The 13,647-nt window shown below is 42.8% G+C and overlaps 1 protein-coding gene across 1 annotated transcript in view; it reads left to right on the plus strand.

The window, feature by feature from the left end:
* The first annotated feature begins 7,491 nt into the window (after positions 1-7,491).
* The window catches only part of LOC120029668 (protocadherin-15-like), a 224,724-nt gene continuing 218,568 nt past the window's right edge, over positions 7,492-13,647 (plus strand). Inside the window, exon 1 of the mRNA XM_038974947.1 lies at positions 7,492-7,657. Within this exon, the coding sequence (XP_038830875.1) occupies positions 7,492-7,657 (166 nt within the window). The remainder of the gene's footprint in view (positions 7,658-13,647) is intronic.

Raw genomic sequence — 13,647 nt, forward strand, 5'->3', positions numbered from 1 at the left:
CCTGGCCTCCACCATCACCCGAACTCAATTGAGATGGTTTGGGATGAGTTGGACTGCAGAGTGAAGGAAAAGCAACCAACAAGTGCTCAGCATATGTGGGAACTCCTTCAAGACTTTTGGAAAAGCATTCCTCATGAAGCTGGTTGAGAGATTGCCAATGGTGTGCAAAGCTGTCATCAAGGCAAAGGGTGACTACTTTGAAGAATATCAAATATAAAATATATTTAGATTTGTTTAACACTTTTTTGGTTACTACATGATTCCATATGTGCTATTTCATAGTTTTGATGTCTACACTATTATTCTACAATGTAGAAAATAGTTAAAAATAAAGAAAAAGCCTTGAATGAGTAGGTGTGTCTAAACTTTTGACTGGTATTGAATTTTTTTAAATTCAAAATCAAAAAGCTAAATAATCCTCGGTATGACCTTCTTAAAACTATTACATTGATGTATCTCACTGCAGTAAAAGGATAACTGTAGTAGTGTGGGCAGCAAAGTGTCACCCCTGTCTCATCCAACCCAAACCATCTGTGAGGATCTGGCAGCGGAGCTCCACTGGGACTCAGGGCTTAGGCCCACAGTTTCTATATATCACACATCACGTGGTGCTGTACTGTATGTCTACCATTGCCTGGCTGTAGCTTAACTCTCCACTCATTAGCACCCCAGTTAGCCTGGCCCCTCAGCCTGGCCTATAGGAGCTTATTACACGGCCGAGGGCTCTATGCAAACTAGTTTTTAATGCATTAGTGAGGGTCGGAAAATGCACTGCATATGCAAACTGCCTATTTGGTCCATAAAATACCATCTAATTGGTAGTTTGAGGGGAGGCGGGAAACCTGAAAACAAACAGAAACAATCAATGTCAGGCAGATAATGTTCTGCTTTTTCCTTTTCAGCAGTCTATTTCCACCTGCAGCAGGTGCACAGGAGCTAGGAAAGCGCTGAGTGTATTCAAGGCACACGTCCAATTGGCCCTCATTAAGTGGGCATGTGTATGAGGTCCTCTTCATGTTCAAAACCATCTATGCCCAATTGTTTGTTTGTGTTTGTATAGCCAGATGAAACAGCTGGGTTATTTTCAAAGGCCCAAACAATTTGGCCCTAATAGCCTGTGAGCCATGCATTCATTTCCCCCATCTTAAAAGAGCTTATTGTCCTCTAAAGAGCGTATTGCCCATTGGTCTTAAGGGACTCAGCTTTTCTTTTTCTCATTAGAGACATAGCCACTTCCGTTTCTCAGCTTCAGGTTTAAGTGCTGTTAATGAGATGCCTCAGTATCAGCATAGGGAAATAGTAAACAAATGCACACAGCAAATTTGCGGGTGTTAAAATCTCAGTGTTGAAGTAAAGTGTGAGTGTTATATCTGAGTGTTAATTCTACAAGAGTTAACACCAGTGGGATTGAAATTGACACCACCAGAAGTGAATAAATGAAGTGTTATTGAATCACGGTGGAATTGTCATGTATACTCCCTCGCTGGCCTCTAGGTCACCAGACTCCTGATTATTACGCACACCTGTCACCATCGTCACGCGCACCAGCGCTTATTGACACTCACCTGGAATCCATCACCTCCTTGATTACCTGCCCTATTTGTGTTACTCCCTTTGGTTCCTTCCCCAGGCGTTATTGTTTCTGTATCTGTTTCATGTCGGTGCGCTGTTCGTGTTTCTTGTTTTGTTCATGTACGTTTGTTTATTAAATGTATTCACTCCCCTGAACTTGCTTCCCGACTCTCAGCGTACATCGTTACAGGAATCAACACGGTGTGGTGTTATTACTTTATCATATTTCCTAGCATGCTTTGTTGCATGTTGCTTTTTAGAATAGTTTGTTTTAATATCTCTACGTTTCTGTAAGCACATTTTTAGATGCATTGATCTCGTTCCAACTCTATCGTCAAGTTCACAGATGACACGACAGTAGTAGGCCTGATTACCAAGAACAATGCTGTTCCCCATTTGAACACCCCCCCACCCATGGACATTTATCATTGTTAGAGTTGTAAATTATTATTTGTATTGTTTCAGTCACTTCTCTTGTTGACCTGCACTGTTGGAGCTCGCATCTTAAGAATTCCACTAACAAACTCATCTAGTCTAAACACTGAGAGAGTGTAAAAGCATCAGCTCTAATAAAGTGTTAATTTAGGTGGGAATTTGCAACACACATGTAGAGAGGTTCTGCCATTCTTTCCAAATGGAAAGAGGAGCAGAAAATGTTGTCACTCACACATCTGCAGTGGCACGTGTCAAATAAGCTGTCTCAAACCTCCACTGTGTTCCAACACATTGCATGCATGCAGTACATTTTCATATAGATAAACATATGTGCCAGCCACAGAGGCCATTTCAAAATAAAATCTTGTCATGTATGATATTATGGACGCTCAGACGATAATTCGCGGAAAATATTTCTGAACAGGCTTGTGTAACGCTGTTTAAAATCATAACCTAATATGTAAGTCACTACCCTTATGGTAAAACTACATGAATTTCACGTGATCACATGTGAATTGTTCCAAAAATACTTGTTTTCACATTATTTCATGTGACATTTCATGTGAAATCATGTGATTTTTGTGACCTAGTTTTCCTGCAAGACTTCCCAGACTTCCAAGTAGAGGGAGAGAGAAAAATGTAATATCTCTGTTGCTCTGACCTTGTGATATGTGAGATGACTGTGGAAGAGGAATCTCCAGGGGAATCAACTAATTTAGAACTAGCCATCCATTGCAAATTGATTTCTATATATTGTGCCTTTCACTGTGATGCTGCTGATGGGAGGTTGGCCGCTGGAAGTGGCCAGCAGCAGTGTAGTCTCGCCCCCAAGAAAAAGAGTATAGGAAGAAAATATAGCTATTTCTAAAACATGAAAGTCAAGGAGAAATTGGTGGTCAGTTTTCTTTAAGTCTATGACCATCCACTCCAGTACAAATTATATTTGGTACACATGATGAAATACGACAAACAAACTCCATTAAAACATGTATTTCACAGTGAGGTATTTCTTGAGTTTGAGAACATGCTTTGAAGTCCATTTATTACACAAGTGTATCCACAATCCCTCGTCTGAGGTCAGTTATGCATGCCTGATTGTGAAATTGTCCGTCTCAGTTGTTGCTAAGAGGCTAATGAACCTGTCTCAATGCGGTCAGAGCACTGAGGAATTAATACAAATGTTGTCCAATTACCCACCCGGTCAGATCATTTAATTTCAGTGGTTTCTGTTAAATCTAGACCCCGGGTGTATAGATTGATTAAGTGACAGCCAGACAGACATGCCAACAGCTGTGTTGGTGTTTTCTGTGTGTGATAAATGTGATAGCATCTGGATAGACACACAGAGGTCTACAAACACCTTCAAGCAGCAATTAAAATGATATTTTTCAATGACACTCTAAAAACCCTTCCAGACTGGGTGATACTACGTATTCCAGACCTCTGGATGGATGTAAATGAAGAGCCCACCCATTGGGCACAAACTGGTTGGACCAACACTGTTTCAACGTCATTTGTCAACACATTGTTAACCCCAATGCCTCCCACAGTTGTGTCAAGTAGTTTTTTATATATTCATTTAACTAGGCAAGTCAGTTAATAACAAATTATTATTTACAATGACGGCCTACTCCGGCCAAAGCTGGACGACGCTGGGCCAATTGTGCGCCGCCCTATGGGACTCCCAATCACGGCCGTATGTGATACAGTCTGGATCCAAACCAGGGACTGTAGTGGCGCCTCTTGCACTGAGATGCAGTGCCTTAGACCACTGCGCCACTTGGGCACCCAGTTGGCTGGTAGTGGTTGTGGATCTCTACTCTGAATAGCTCATTCCATCTCATCCCACAGATGCTCAATTGGATTGAGATCTGGTGACTGGGCAGTCCGCCGCAGTAAGGTACTGTACATTCTTTGTAATGAAGGATACCTGGATAAAATCGGACCTCTCTGAAATGAAAATGGATGGCCCTACCTTCAGTAAAATATATTTTTACCCGACCCTCCCTGAACACTTGAAAAAAGAAAACGAGTAACCCTCCACTATAACCAAAAGAATAATCAAAACATAAAAGTGGATAGCAGAGAATATGCCTTCCGTGAGAGACTTTAGATATGCCGTTTTAGAAACGGTTCTTTGTTTTGTAAACATTAGCCTACATGGCAAAGTAGCCAGAAGGCTGTGGATTCACATTCCGCTGTGAACAAGGGTGAAAAGATCTTATTATAATAAAATCACTGCATGAATCCATCACCTCATTTGCAGTCCTAGGGAAAAAATAGCCTTTCATGAAGGCATTTCATGCAATTCTACATTATTTTACATGACTGGAGACGAGCAGCATCTTTGAATACCACGACAGAGCATGATAATGAACGAGCTGCATGCTGCATCACCAGAGAGGTTTTGATCTCTATACGGGCTGTCGTTTAAAAAAGAGGATAGTCTAAGTTTGGAGCAGTGCTGAAGTTGTCTATCGACTGTAAAAATGTATCGCGACAGAACCAGTTACAACTGAAGTATCTGATGATCGATGAATTGGAGAAAAAGCCATTCGTTGTTTAACTTAGCAGTCAGTTGATAGTGACATCAGGTAGGCCTATATGCGTTTGTTACTTTTTTTCCATTCGGGAAACTATCATTTTGTCATTTATTCCATGATATTGTTGTTACAAAATAGATTTGTGTTGACTGTGATTAGGGCATGCGAAGATAAAAGCATCTGCTAGGCTAAATGAACAAACTAGGCATGCATAGCTCATTGCATAATCCTCAAACCAAAGACTGGCCAAACTCATGTTTCTAAAAGTGGATTCAAAGGCACTGTAGAATGTCTGTATAGCCTAATAAGTCATTTTTCGTTCCATTATCAATATTTTTAAAACGTTTATTTTATACAGCCTAAATGCTAAATGTATAGGCATGTTGTTAAAATGCCAGCCTCCTGCTAGCCTGTAGCATGTCACAAATTATTCACAATTTATTTCTTAAATGGCAGGCTATAGCCTTGAAATAATAATATAATAATTCATTTTTGTTCCTTCTTAGGCTGCCTGGCTTGCTCCTGACTGATTTAGAGTTAGTATGTTGTTTAAAGGCATTTTGAAATGTTGAATGACAATTGATTGTGACAGAAACACACATTACTTCCCAAGCAAAGTACACATTTTGTCTCCTCGGATATAGAAGGTTCTAGCACAGCCTCTGAATGTCATAGATACAAACCAAAGATATTCCCATATGCATCGGAAACACATCTTTCCCCGGCATTTTACAGCTTGTTTTTATCTTCAAGCATTGCGGACTAAAGCGTCGTTATAGATCACTTTATATAATCAGCTCCATTAATAAATACAAAATATATAACGCTAACAAGGAGTAGGACTATGCTTTTAGCGATTTTCTTTAACAAAAGCCACAATACCCTCACACACACCCTCAATTCGAGCCCTGTTTTTAACTTAACACACCGCTGACACAGATATTTAAGGAGTGCATGGTGTTCGGTGACTGAAGGAATTGGCTGACAAAAAATCAATGGATAGTAGACTATCATTTAGTCTGTCAAGCAGACAACATTTCTTGAATAGGAAGAAACAGGCTCCAACACAAAGCCCTTGTTGTTAGTAAAATTAAGACTGTTTAAATGAATTAGGACTTCTAGAATTAGCGTACCTTCAGCACCCATGCACTGTCCATCTCCGCGGTGCCACTTCATAGTAATGTATTGTCAATGACTTGAATATGGCTTATTGTGAGGTCAATAACTCTGATAAAGAGCTTCATTATGGGCAACAAAACATATTGTTTTTATTAAAAATCTTCACGCTCTCCCTTTCAAACTGAACAGGACATCAGTCGGCCTAGTCCGAGCACACAGATATTACATTTTTTTGGTCCACAGCTCATGATTGAGATAGCCTATCCATTGCAGTGTGTAATGCAGTGTAGCCAGCAGTGCAACAAATTGGGAAGGAAGTACATTTTCTTAGAAATATAACTTTGCCCTGTGCTTCTTCAAGCATGCTCTTCGTATAGCCTAGGCCTATAGCCTATAATATAGGCTATGGAAAATTTGATTGAGACCACACTAGGCGCACTTGATATTGTGCGCCCCCAGCAGAGAATCGGGGATGATGGGCAGCATCGGGCACACATCGAGATGTAACAATCAACAAATTCCATGCCACGCAGTTGGTGGGGAGTTAAATGGTAAGTTACATCATTAACCCTCCGGAGGACCTTGAAGGGCCCCACAAAACGGGGGCTCAGCTTTCTTCAGGGCAGGTGGAGCAGGAGGTTCCTTGTAGAGAGACAGACGTGATAACCAGGATGGAACACGGGGAGCCCCACTGCGGTGGCGGTCTGCCTGATCCTTCTGACGGCGGACAGCGTGCTGGAGCCTCATGTGGGTGGCGTTCCACATCTCTTCTGCCCGTCGGAACCACTCATCCACTGCAGGGGCCTCGGTCTGGCTCGGAGTCCATGGAGCCAGGGCTGGCTGATATCCCAGGACGCACTGAAAGGGAGTCAGCCCGGTGGAGTGGTGACGAAGTGAGTTCTGAGTGTATTCTGCCCAGGGAAGGAACCAGACCCACTCCCCTGTCGGTCCTGGCAGTGACTCCTTACGAACCTCCCCAGCTCCTGGTTGGTTCTCTCCACCTGCCCTTTGGACTGAGGTTGGTACCCGGATGTGAGGCTGACCATGGCCCACAGCTTCTCCATAAAGGCTTTCCAGACCCGCGATGTGAATTGGAGCCCATAGTCGGAAACGATGTCCCCCGGAAGGCCATAGGGCCGGAAGACCTGCTGGAATAGTGCCTCTGCAACCTGGAGAGCGGTAGGTAGACCAGAGAGAGGGATAAAACGGAAGGATTTGGAGAGTCTATCAACAACAACCATAATAGTGGTAAAACCCATCAGAAAGGGGGAGATCATTAACAAAGTCTATGGACAGATGTGACCAAGGCCGCTGAGGCACGGGAAGGGGAAGTAGAGTCCCTGCTGGAGCGTGCCTGGGAGATTTGGATTGGATACATAAGTTGACATAGTGGGCGACGTCCTACGCCAAGGTGGGCCACCAGTATTTATCGGAGAGGGATTGGATGGTGCAGGTGATACTGGAGTGTCCAGCGGCGAGGGATGTATGTACCCAGGTCACAGCTGATCTCTCATCCCGTGGGGATGTAGATGCACTCTGGAGGGCAGGTAGCAGGAGCGGGTTCCCTCTCCAGAGCCTGGTGGATGTCCACATCTACATCCCAACACACCAACGATTCGGGAGGACAGTTTGATAGGTCGCGTTTCCAGGGCTTGAACAGGAAAAGTAGAGGAGAGTGGGTATGAAGTTAAGTTCAGGGAGGAGGTGAGGGCCTGGTCGATTAAGTTCCCAGTGGCACCGGAGTCCACTAAAGCTGTAGAGACAACATTTGAGGGACAGCCAGCCAGTGAAATAGGAACCAGAAAGGGTTTGGCGGAAAACGATGATAACGGAATACTCTGGGAGACAGAAGGGCACTGGGCTGGCTTCTGCTCCAGTGGACCCAGGTTGGGACACACTGGACACCACTGAAGCTGGTGCCCCTCCTGGCCGCAAGAGGGACAGAGTCCCAGCTGTCTCCAGCGACGCCGCTCTGGGATCCTCGCGCAGTCCACTAAGGAATAGAGTGCGGATCGCCTGCTCATTCCATCCGCTGGAGGCTGCCATACTCTGCAGCAGAATGGGGCACCCTGCTGGAGTTGGAAAAGTTGGTCACCTACCTCTCTGGTTTTAGAAATGTTTGCAAATTGATTAAAAATAAAAACCGAAATATCACATTTACATAAGAATTCAGACCCTTCACTCAGTACTTTGTTGAAGCACCTTTGGCAGCGATTACAGCCTTGAGTCTTCTTGGGTGTGACGCTACCAGCTTGGCACACCTGTATTTGGGGAGTTTCTCCCATTCTTCTCTGCCGATCCTCTCAAGCTCTGTCAGGTTGGATGGGGAGTGTCGCTGCACATACATTTTGAGGTCTCTCCAGAGATGTTCCATCGGGTTCAAGTCCGGGATCTGGCTGGGCCACTCAAGGACATTGAGACTTGTCAAAAAGCCACTCCTGCATTGTCTTGGCTGTTTGCTTAGGGTCATTTTCTTGTTGGAAGGTGAACCTTCGTCCCATTCTGAGGTCCTGAGCTCTCTGGAGCATGGTTTTCATCAAGGATCTCTCTGTACTCCGTTCAGTCTCCCAGTCCCTGCCGCTGAAAACACTTCCCCACAGCATGATGCTCCCACCACCATGCTTCACCGTAGGGATGGTGTTAGGTTTCCTCCAGACGTGACGCTTGGCCTTCAGGCCAAAGAGTTTAATCTTGGTTTCATCAGACCTGAGAGTCTTTTAGGTGCCTTTTGGCAAAGTCCAAGTGGGCTGTCATGTGCCTTTTACTGAAGAGTGGCTTCAGTCTTGCCACTCTACCATAGAGGCCTGATTGGTGGAGCGCTGCAGAAATGGTTGTCCTTGTGGAAGGTTCTCCCATCTCCACAGAGGAACTCTGGAGCTCCGTCAGAGTGACCATTGGGTTCTTGGCCACCTCCCTAACCAAGGCCCTTATTCCCGATTGCTCAGTTTGGCTGGGCGGCCAGCTCTAGAAGAGTCTTGGTGGTTCCAAACGTCTTCCATTTAAGAATGATGGAGGCCACTGTGTTCTTGGGGACCTTCAATGCTGCATAAATGTTTCGGTACCCTTCCCCAGATCTGTGCCTCGACACGATCCTGGGTCGGAGCTCTACGGACAATTCCTTCGACCTCATTGCATGGTTTTTGCTCTGACATGCACTGTCAACTGTGGGACCTTAGACAGGTGTGTGCCTTTCCATATCATGTCCAATCAATTGAATTTACCACAGCTGGAGTCTAATCAAGTTGTAGAAACATCTCATGGATGACCAATGGAAACAGGATGCACCTGAGCTCAATTTCAAGTCTCATAGCAAAGGGTTTGAATACTTATGTAAATAAGGTATTTCTGTTTTTGTATTTTTTTTATAAATGTTCCATTTTTTAACATTTTAAATTAACTTTGTCATTATGGGGTATTGTGTGTAGATTGCTGAGGATTTTTACTTAATCCTTTTTAGAATAAGGCTGTAACGTAACAAAATGTAGAAAAAGTCAAGGGGTCTGAATAATTTCTGAAGGCACTGTATATATTTCCGCTTTGAAGCCATACAATGTCTTAGAACAATGACTGCAAACAGATTCAAGTTAACATATTTAGCAAAGATGGAATGGGTCTACATTTTGTTATTCCGTTTCTGTAAGCTATTTAACAAACTATAACGGACTAACATTGGAATACACAACTTGAAGCAACCTCATGGAGCACATTCTGATTGGCCAGTGAGGGGCCAAGCTTGAACACACCCACAACTGGTTTATTCAGCAAAACCCAGCCCTTTCGCGCCACCACCAGCACTGTGCCAATCATGTTTGGTTGTGAAAATAGCTAAAATATTTCTGCACACCCCCGAACCTATAGCACTACCGTCAGCGCTTAGATTTACCATTGAGTGTGGTTTGTTAATCAATTACAAATGACATGACCCTCCCCTGGACTAAATAAAAAATACTAAACCATCCAGCTGACTGAAATGGAAAAATCACCCATTTTTTTCCAGGTAAAATTTGTATAAATTTCGACCACTCCCTGAGCTGAATTCACTGTCATGTCCTGGAACCATTAATGGACAATCCTAGCCTTGTGGCATGGGGTATTGTCCTGCTGAAAAAAATCCATTCCCAGATGGATACACTGCTGACATGAAGAGATGCATGCACCTGATTGGCAATGATGTTCAGATATCCTGTGGCATTCAACAATTGCTCCACTTTTATCAAGGGGCCCAATGTGTGCCATGAAAACACAACTCACATCACCAGCACCAACCTGCAATGTTGACACACAGCATGATGGATGCATGTACTTGTGGTTTTCTAAATATCCTAGTCCTCCCATCAGTGTGAAACAGCAGGCACTGGGATTGATCAGACCAGGCAATGTTTTACCAATTCCCTAGTGTCCAGTGTTTTCATTCATTAGCCCACTGCAACCACAGTTTCTTGTTTTTTTGCTGAAAGAAGTGGAACTCTGTAAGGTTGTCGGCTGCCATAAACCTTTCGTGTCAAAGTATGACCAGTTGTATATTCTTTCATGAGTCTTTGGGGACCAATGTTGAACTGGACTGTCAGTTGACTAAATGTAACCCGTCTGTTGATCTGCACAATTCGTGTCAGCCTCCTCTGTCCTCTTTCATCAACGACCCGTTTTCGACTACTGGGCCTGCCGTTGGCTGGATGTCCTTTGGTTGGTGGACCATTTGTAATACACACGGAAAACTGTTGAGTGTGAAAAAGCCAGCAGCTGTGCAGTTCTTGACATACTCAAACCATTGCGCCTGGCATTTCGCTACACCTGCAATAAAAACGTGTACGTGACAAATAAAATTTGATTTGACCTACTGTACTACCGTACCCTTTTCAAAGGCACTTAAATATTTTGTCATGTCCATTCACCCTCCGAATGTCACACATACACAATCCATGTCTCAATTGTCTCAAGGCTTAAAAATCCTTCTTTAACCTGTCTACCGCCCCTTCATCTACACTGACTGAAGTGGATTTATCAGTTGACATCAATAAGGGATCATAGCTTTCACCTGGATTTACCTGGTCAGTCTGTCACAGAAAGAGCAGATCTTCAACGTTATATCCACTATCAGAAAAAAACTATAGGCTGGGCAGCACCTCCTAACTGATCTATCCACAGCTACTCTTTGGTCTCCCATCCAGGGTTTTAATCAAGCCCAGCTATGATATTTGACACTGACTATTACCAATGTGCTATCGTGAGAATGATTGTTAAGAGATTGCCATTTAAAAATGAAATAGATTCACTGTTGCTATCGAAGTCATTCCAAAGGGTAGGTTTAACATTGTATTTCAGAGTATGATTTTTGGTTGAGATGGAGATGTGAATCCAACATGTCAATTATTAATTTGTAGACACACTGAATTTATAGCCAGACTTAGTCAGTGACACAGATGGAACTATCCAAGCAGAAGATACATCTTCTTCAAATTTGTGTATTTGGTTGCAGTGACATCACCTTTGAAATACAATAAATAGCCTATTAACTTGTCGAAAAGTTAAGAAACTATGTTGGATTCACGTCTCCAACTCAACCAAAAATAAAAGTTAAAGAATGAGATTAATTCAGCCAGTAGTGGCTCAGATGGACCTATCCAAGCAGTAGATACGTCTCCTTTAAATGTTGATATTTGGTTGCATTGTCATCTAAACAAAATTCAATATTACTTTTGTAATGCAGTAAATAGACTAATGTTGAGACTATCTTACAAACTAATATAACATTCAACCTTAAAATGAGTAACACATCTATGGCCACATTTCGAGGTTACTGTAACTATACATTTCGTCTTATGTTATCATATAAAGCGTGTATGTTCAAGATAGCGTGCGTAGGTTGTCACAGGTCTGTGGAGATATTCACAATTGCTGTAATAATCTGCGCAGAATCTCAATCGACATTGATCACTTGCACCATGTAATTTTAATGGAATCTCAACTGCATTCATCACTAGGTGAGTGTCTGTTCGGTTGCCAAGACATCCAACAGTCCTTTGTGGCCGACAAGAAATTAAACCTATTTTAGCTGTAATTCCATCCTCCAGGATTGGCTTTCAGCACTGCTGCAGGTGGCCACAGGCACAGCCTCTCCCTCAGACAGCCTCTCATCAGACAGCTGGTTACCTCAGGGCACAGAGAAATTATGCTGGCTGTCCATCTCCAACTGACTGTAACTGTAAGTAAACAGCATGATTTTTTCATACTCTTTTTACTTTCTGTAACTACAATATGGATAGGGGCCTTTAGAGAAACCCACTTTAAAAAAGAAAAGACTAAATCATTGATATGGACTGAATACAGGGCAGAAGAGAAGTGACAACCCATAATATCTTAAATCTTAGACTTTGAATCAATGTCTTTCGAATTTGATGTCTGGTATTTCGGGTTGATATTTTAGGAAATGTGTGCCTATTGAACTAACAGTACAATCCTTGAGTCTTTAAAGGGGCTCAGGCAGGTAAATTTGGGCGCAAAGTAGTCACTTTTCACGTAGTCACTTTTCAAGTAGTCACTTTTCCCACTGTGCTATGTTTCTGACATGGTGTGTGTGTGTCACTGGTGAAGCATACAACCCTGCAGTCCCCGCCAGCCGGGGGGCTCACAAGCTTTGGGTGACTCACTCAATGATGACAGCTCGTCATCCAATCACTCCATTCTCAGATTGAGCGATGAATGAATCTCTGCCAGTTTGTCATCCATTGCAGTGCTCCTCATGGTTCTGGAGACCATAGAAACAACATAACAATAGGGTGACGCATTCAAATCAAGACACTCTAGCTAACTAGATAGCTAGCTTGCAAGTATTGTTGGCTAGTAATGTTGAAAGACCTGATTTGCCATTAAATTCATGGGCATAATACAAATAGACGTATCCCAGACTTAATCTATACTAATTTAGCTATTCAAAACGAAAAATAAATGAAAAAGATTTAAACAAAAACAACTATAAATTTAAAATATTTAATAAATGTACAGGAGCATGGCAAAATGTGTAAAATAGCATGAGATTAGCTATAAAACTGCAAATGTTTCTCTGCCCTATGGTAAAAAATATATATATATTTAAAATATATATATATAAAACAATCAGATGGTATAGTGACAGGTTTCCCCTCCTGTCATTGAGGGTTAAGGGGCTGTCACATAGAGGACAGACTGGCATAATGACAGTGTAAATCCAACACTAAAAAAAATGAGAAGGATGAATTGGGACCAAAAAGACTCAACTATTTAGATGTAGAAGAGTCTAGCTTATTTAGTCCCTGACAGCTGAGAGAACACAAGCATGCGTATGCTGTATGTCCAATGTCTGTCTGTCCTTTAGAAGAAATGAGAAGGAAATTACTGTTGAAGATATAACTTGAGTTCGGTGGCTGAAACAGAAAGGGTGTAAAAGTACAATGTTTTGGAAACAGACTATTGCTTCAGCTGATTAGTCTGTTGTAACTGGAATTTGACCAATTACATTTCAGACTCTCCAAATTGTTGGGAGACAAGGCCCCTCTGCGAGGTGGCTGTGGATAATAAAAATAATCCTCTGGGTCAGTAGTACTGATGGAAGCTCTCCTCAGATGGTATAGTGTCCTTGGTGGTTATACATACACTCAGTGACCAGTCTATTGGGTACCCCCCATTGCCTCCAGAACAGCCTGAATTCTTTAGTCATGGATTCTACAGGGTGTGGCATTCAAAAGTTTCTAAATTATATCAAAGGACCTAACGTGTGCCAGGAAAACATTCCCCACACCATTACACCACCGCCACCAGCCTGTACCGTTGACACCAGGCCATGGACTCATGCTGCTTACTACAAATCCTGACCCTGCCATCAGCATGACACAAAAGGAACCGGGATTCGCCAGACCAGGCAATGTTTTCTAGTTCTCAATTGTCCAGTGTTGGTGATCGCGCGCTCACTGGAGCTGCTTGTTCTTGTTTTTAGTTGATAGGA

The sequence above is a fragment of the Salvelinus namaycush genome, chromosome 35, assembly GCF_016432855.1.
Source record: "Salvelinus namaycush isolate Seneca chromosome 35, SaNama_1.0, whole genome shotgun sequence".
Classification (NCBI taxonomy): Eukaryota; Metazoa; Chordata; class Actinopteri; order Salmoniformes; family Salmonidae; genus Salvelinus; species Salvelinus namaycush.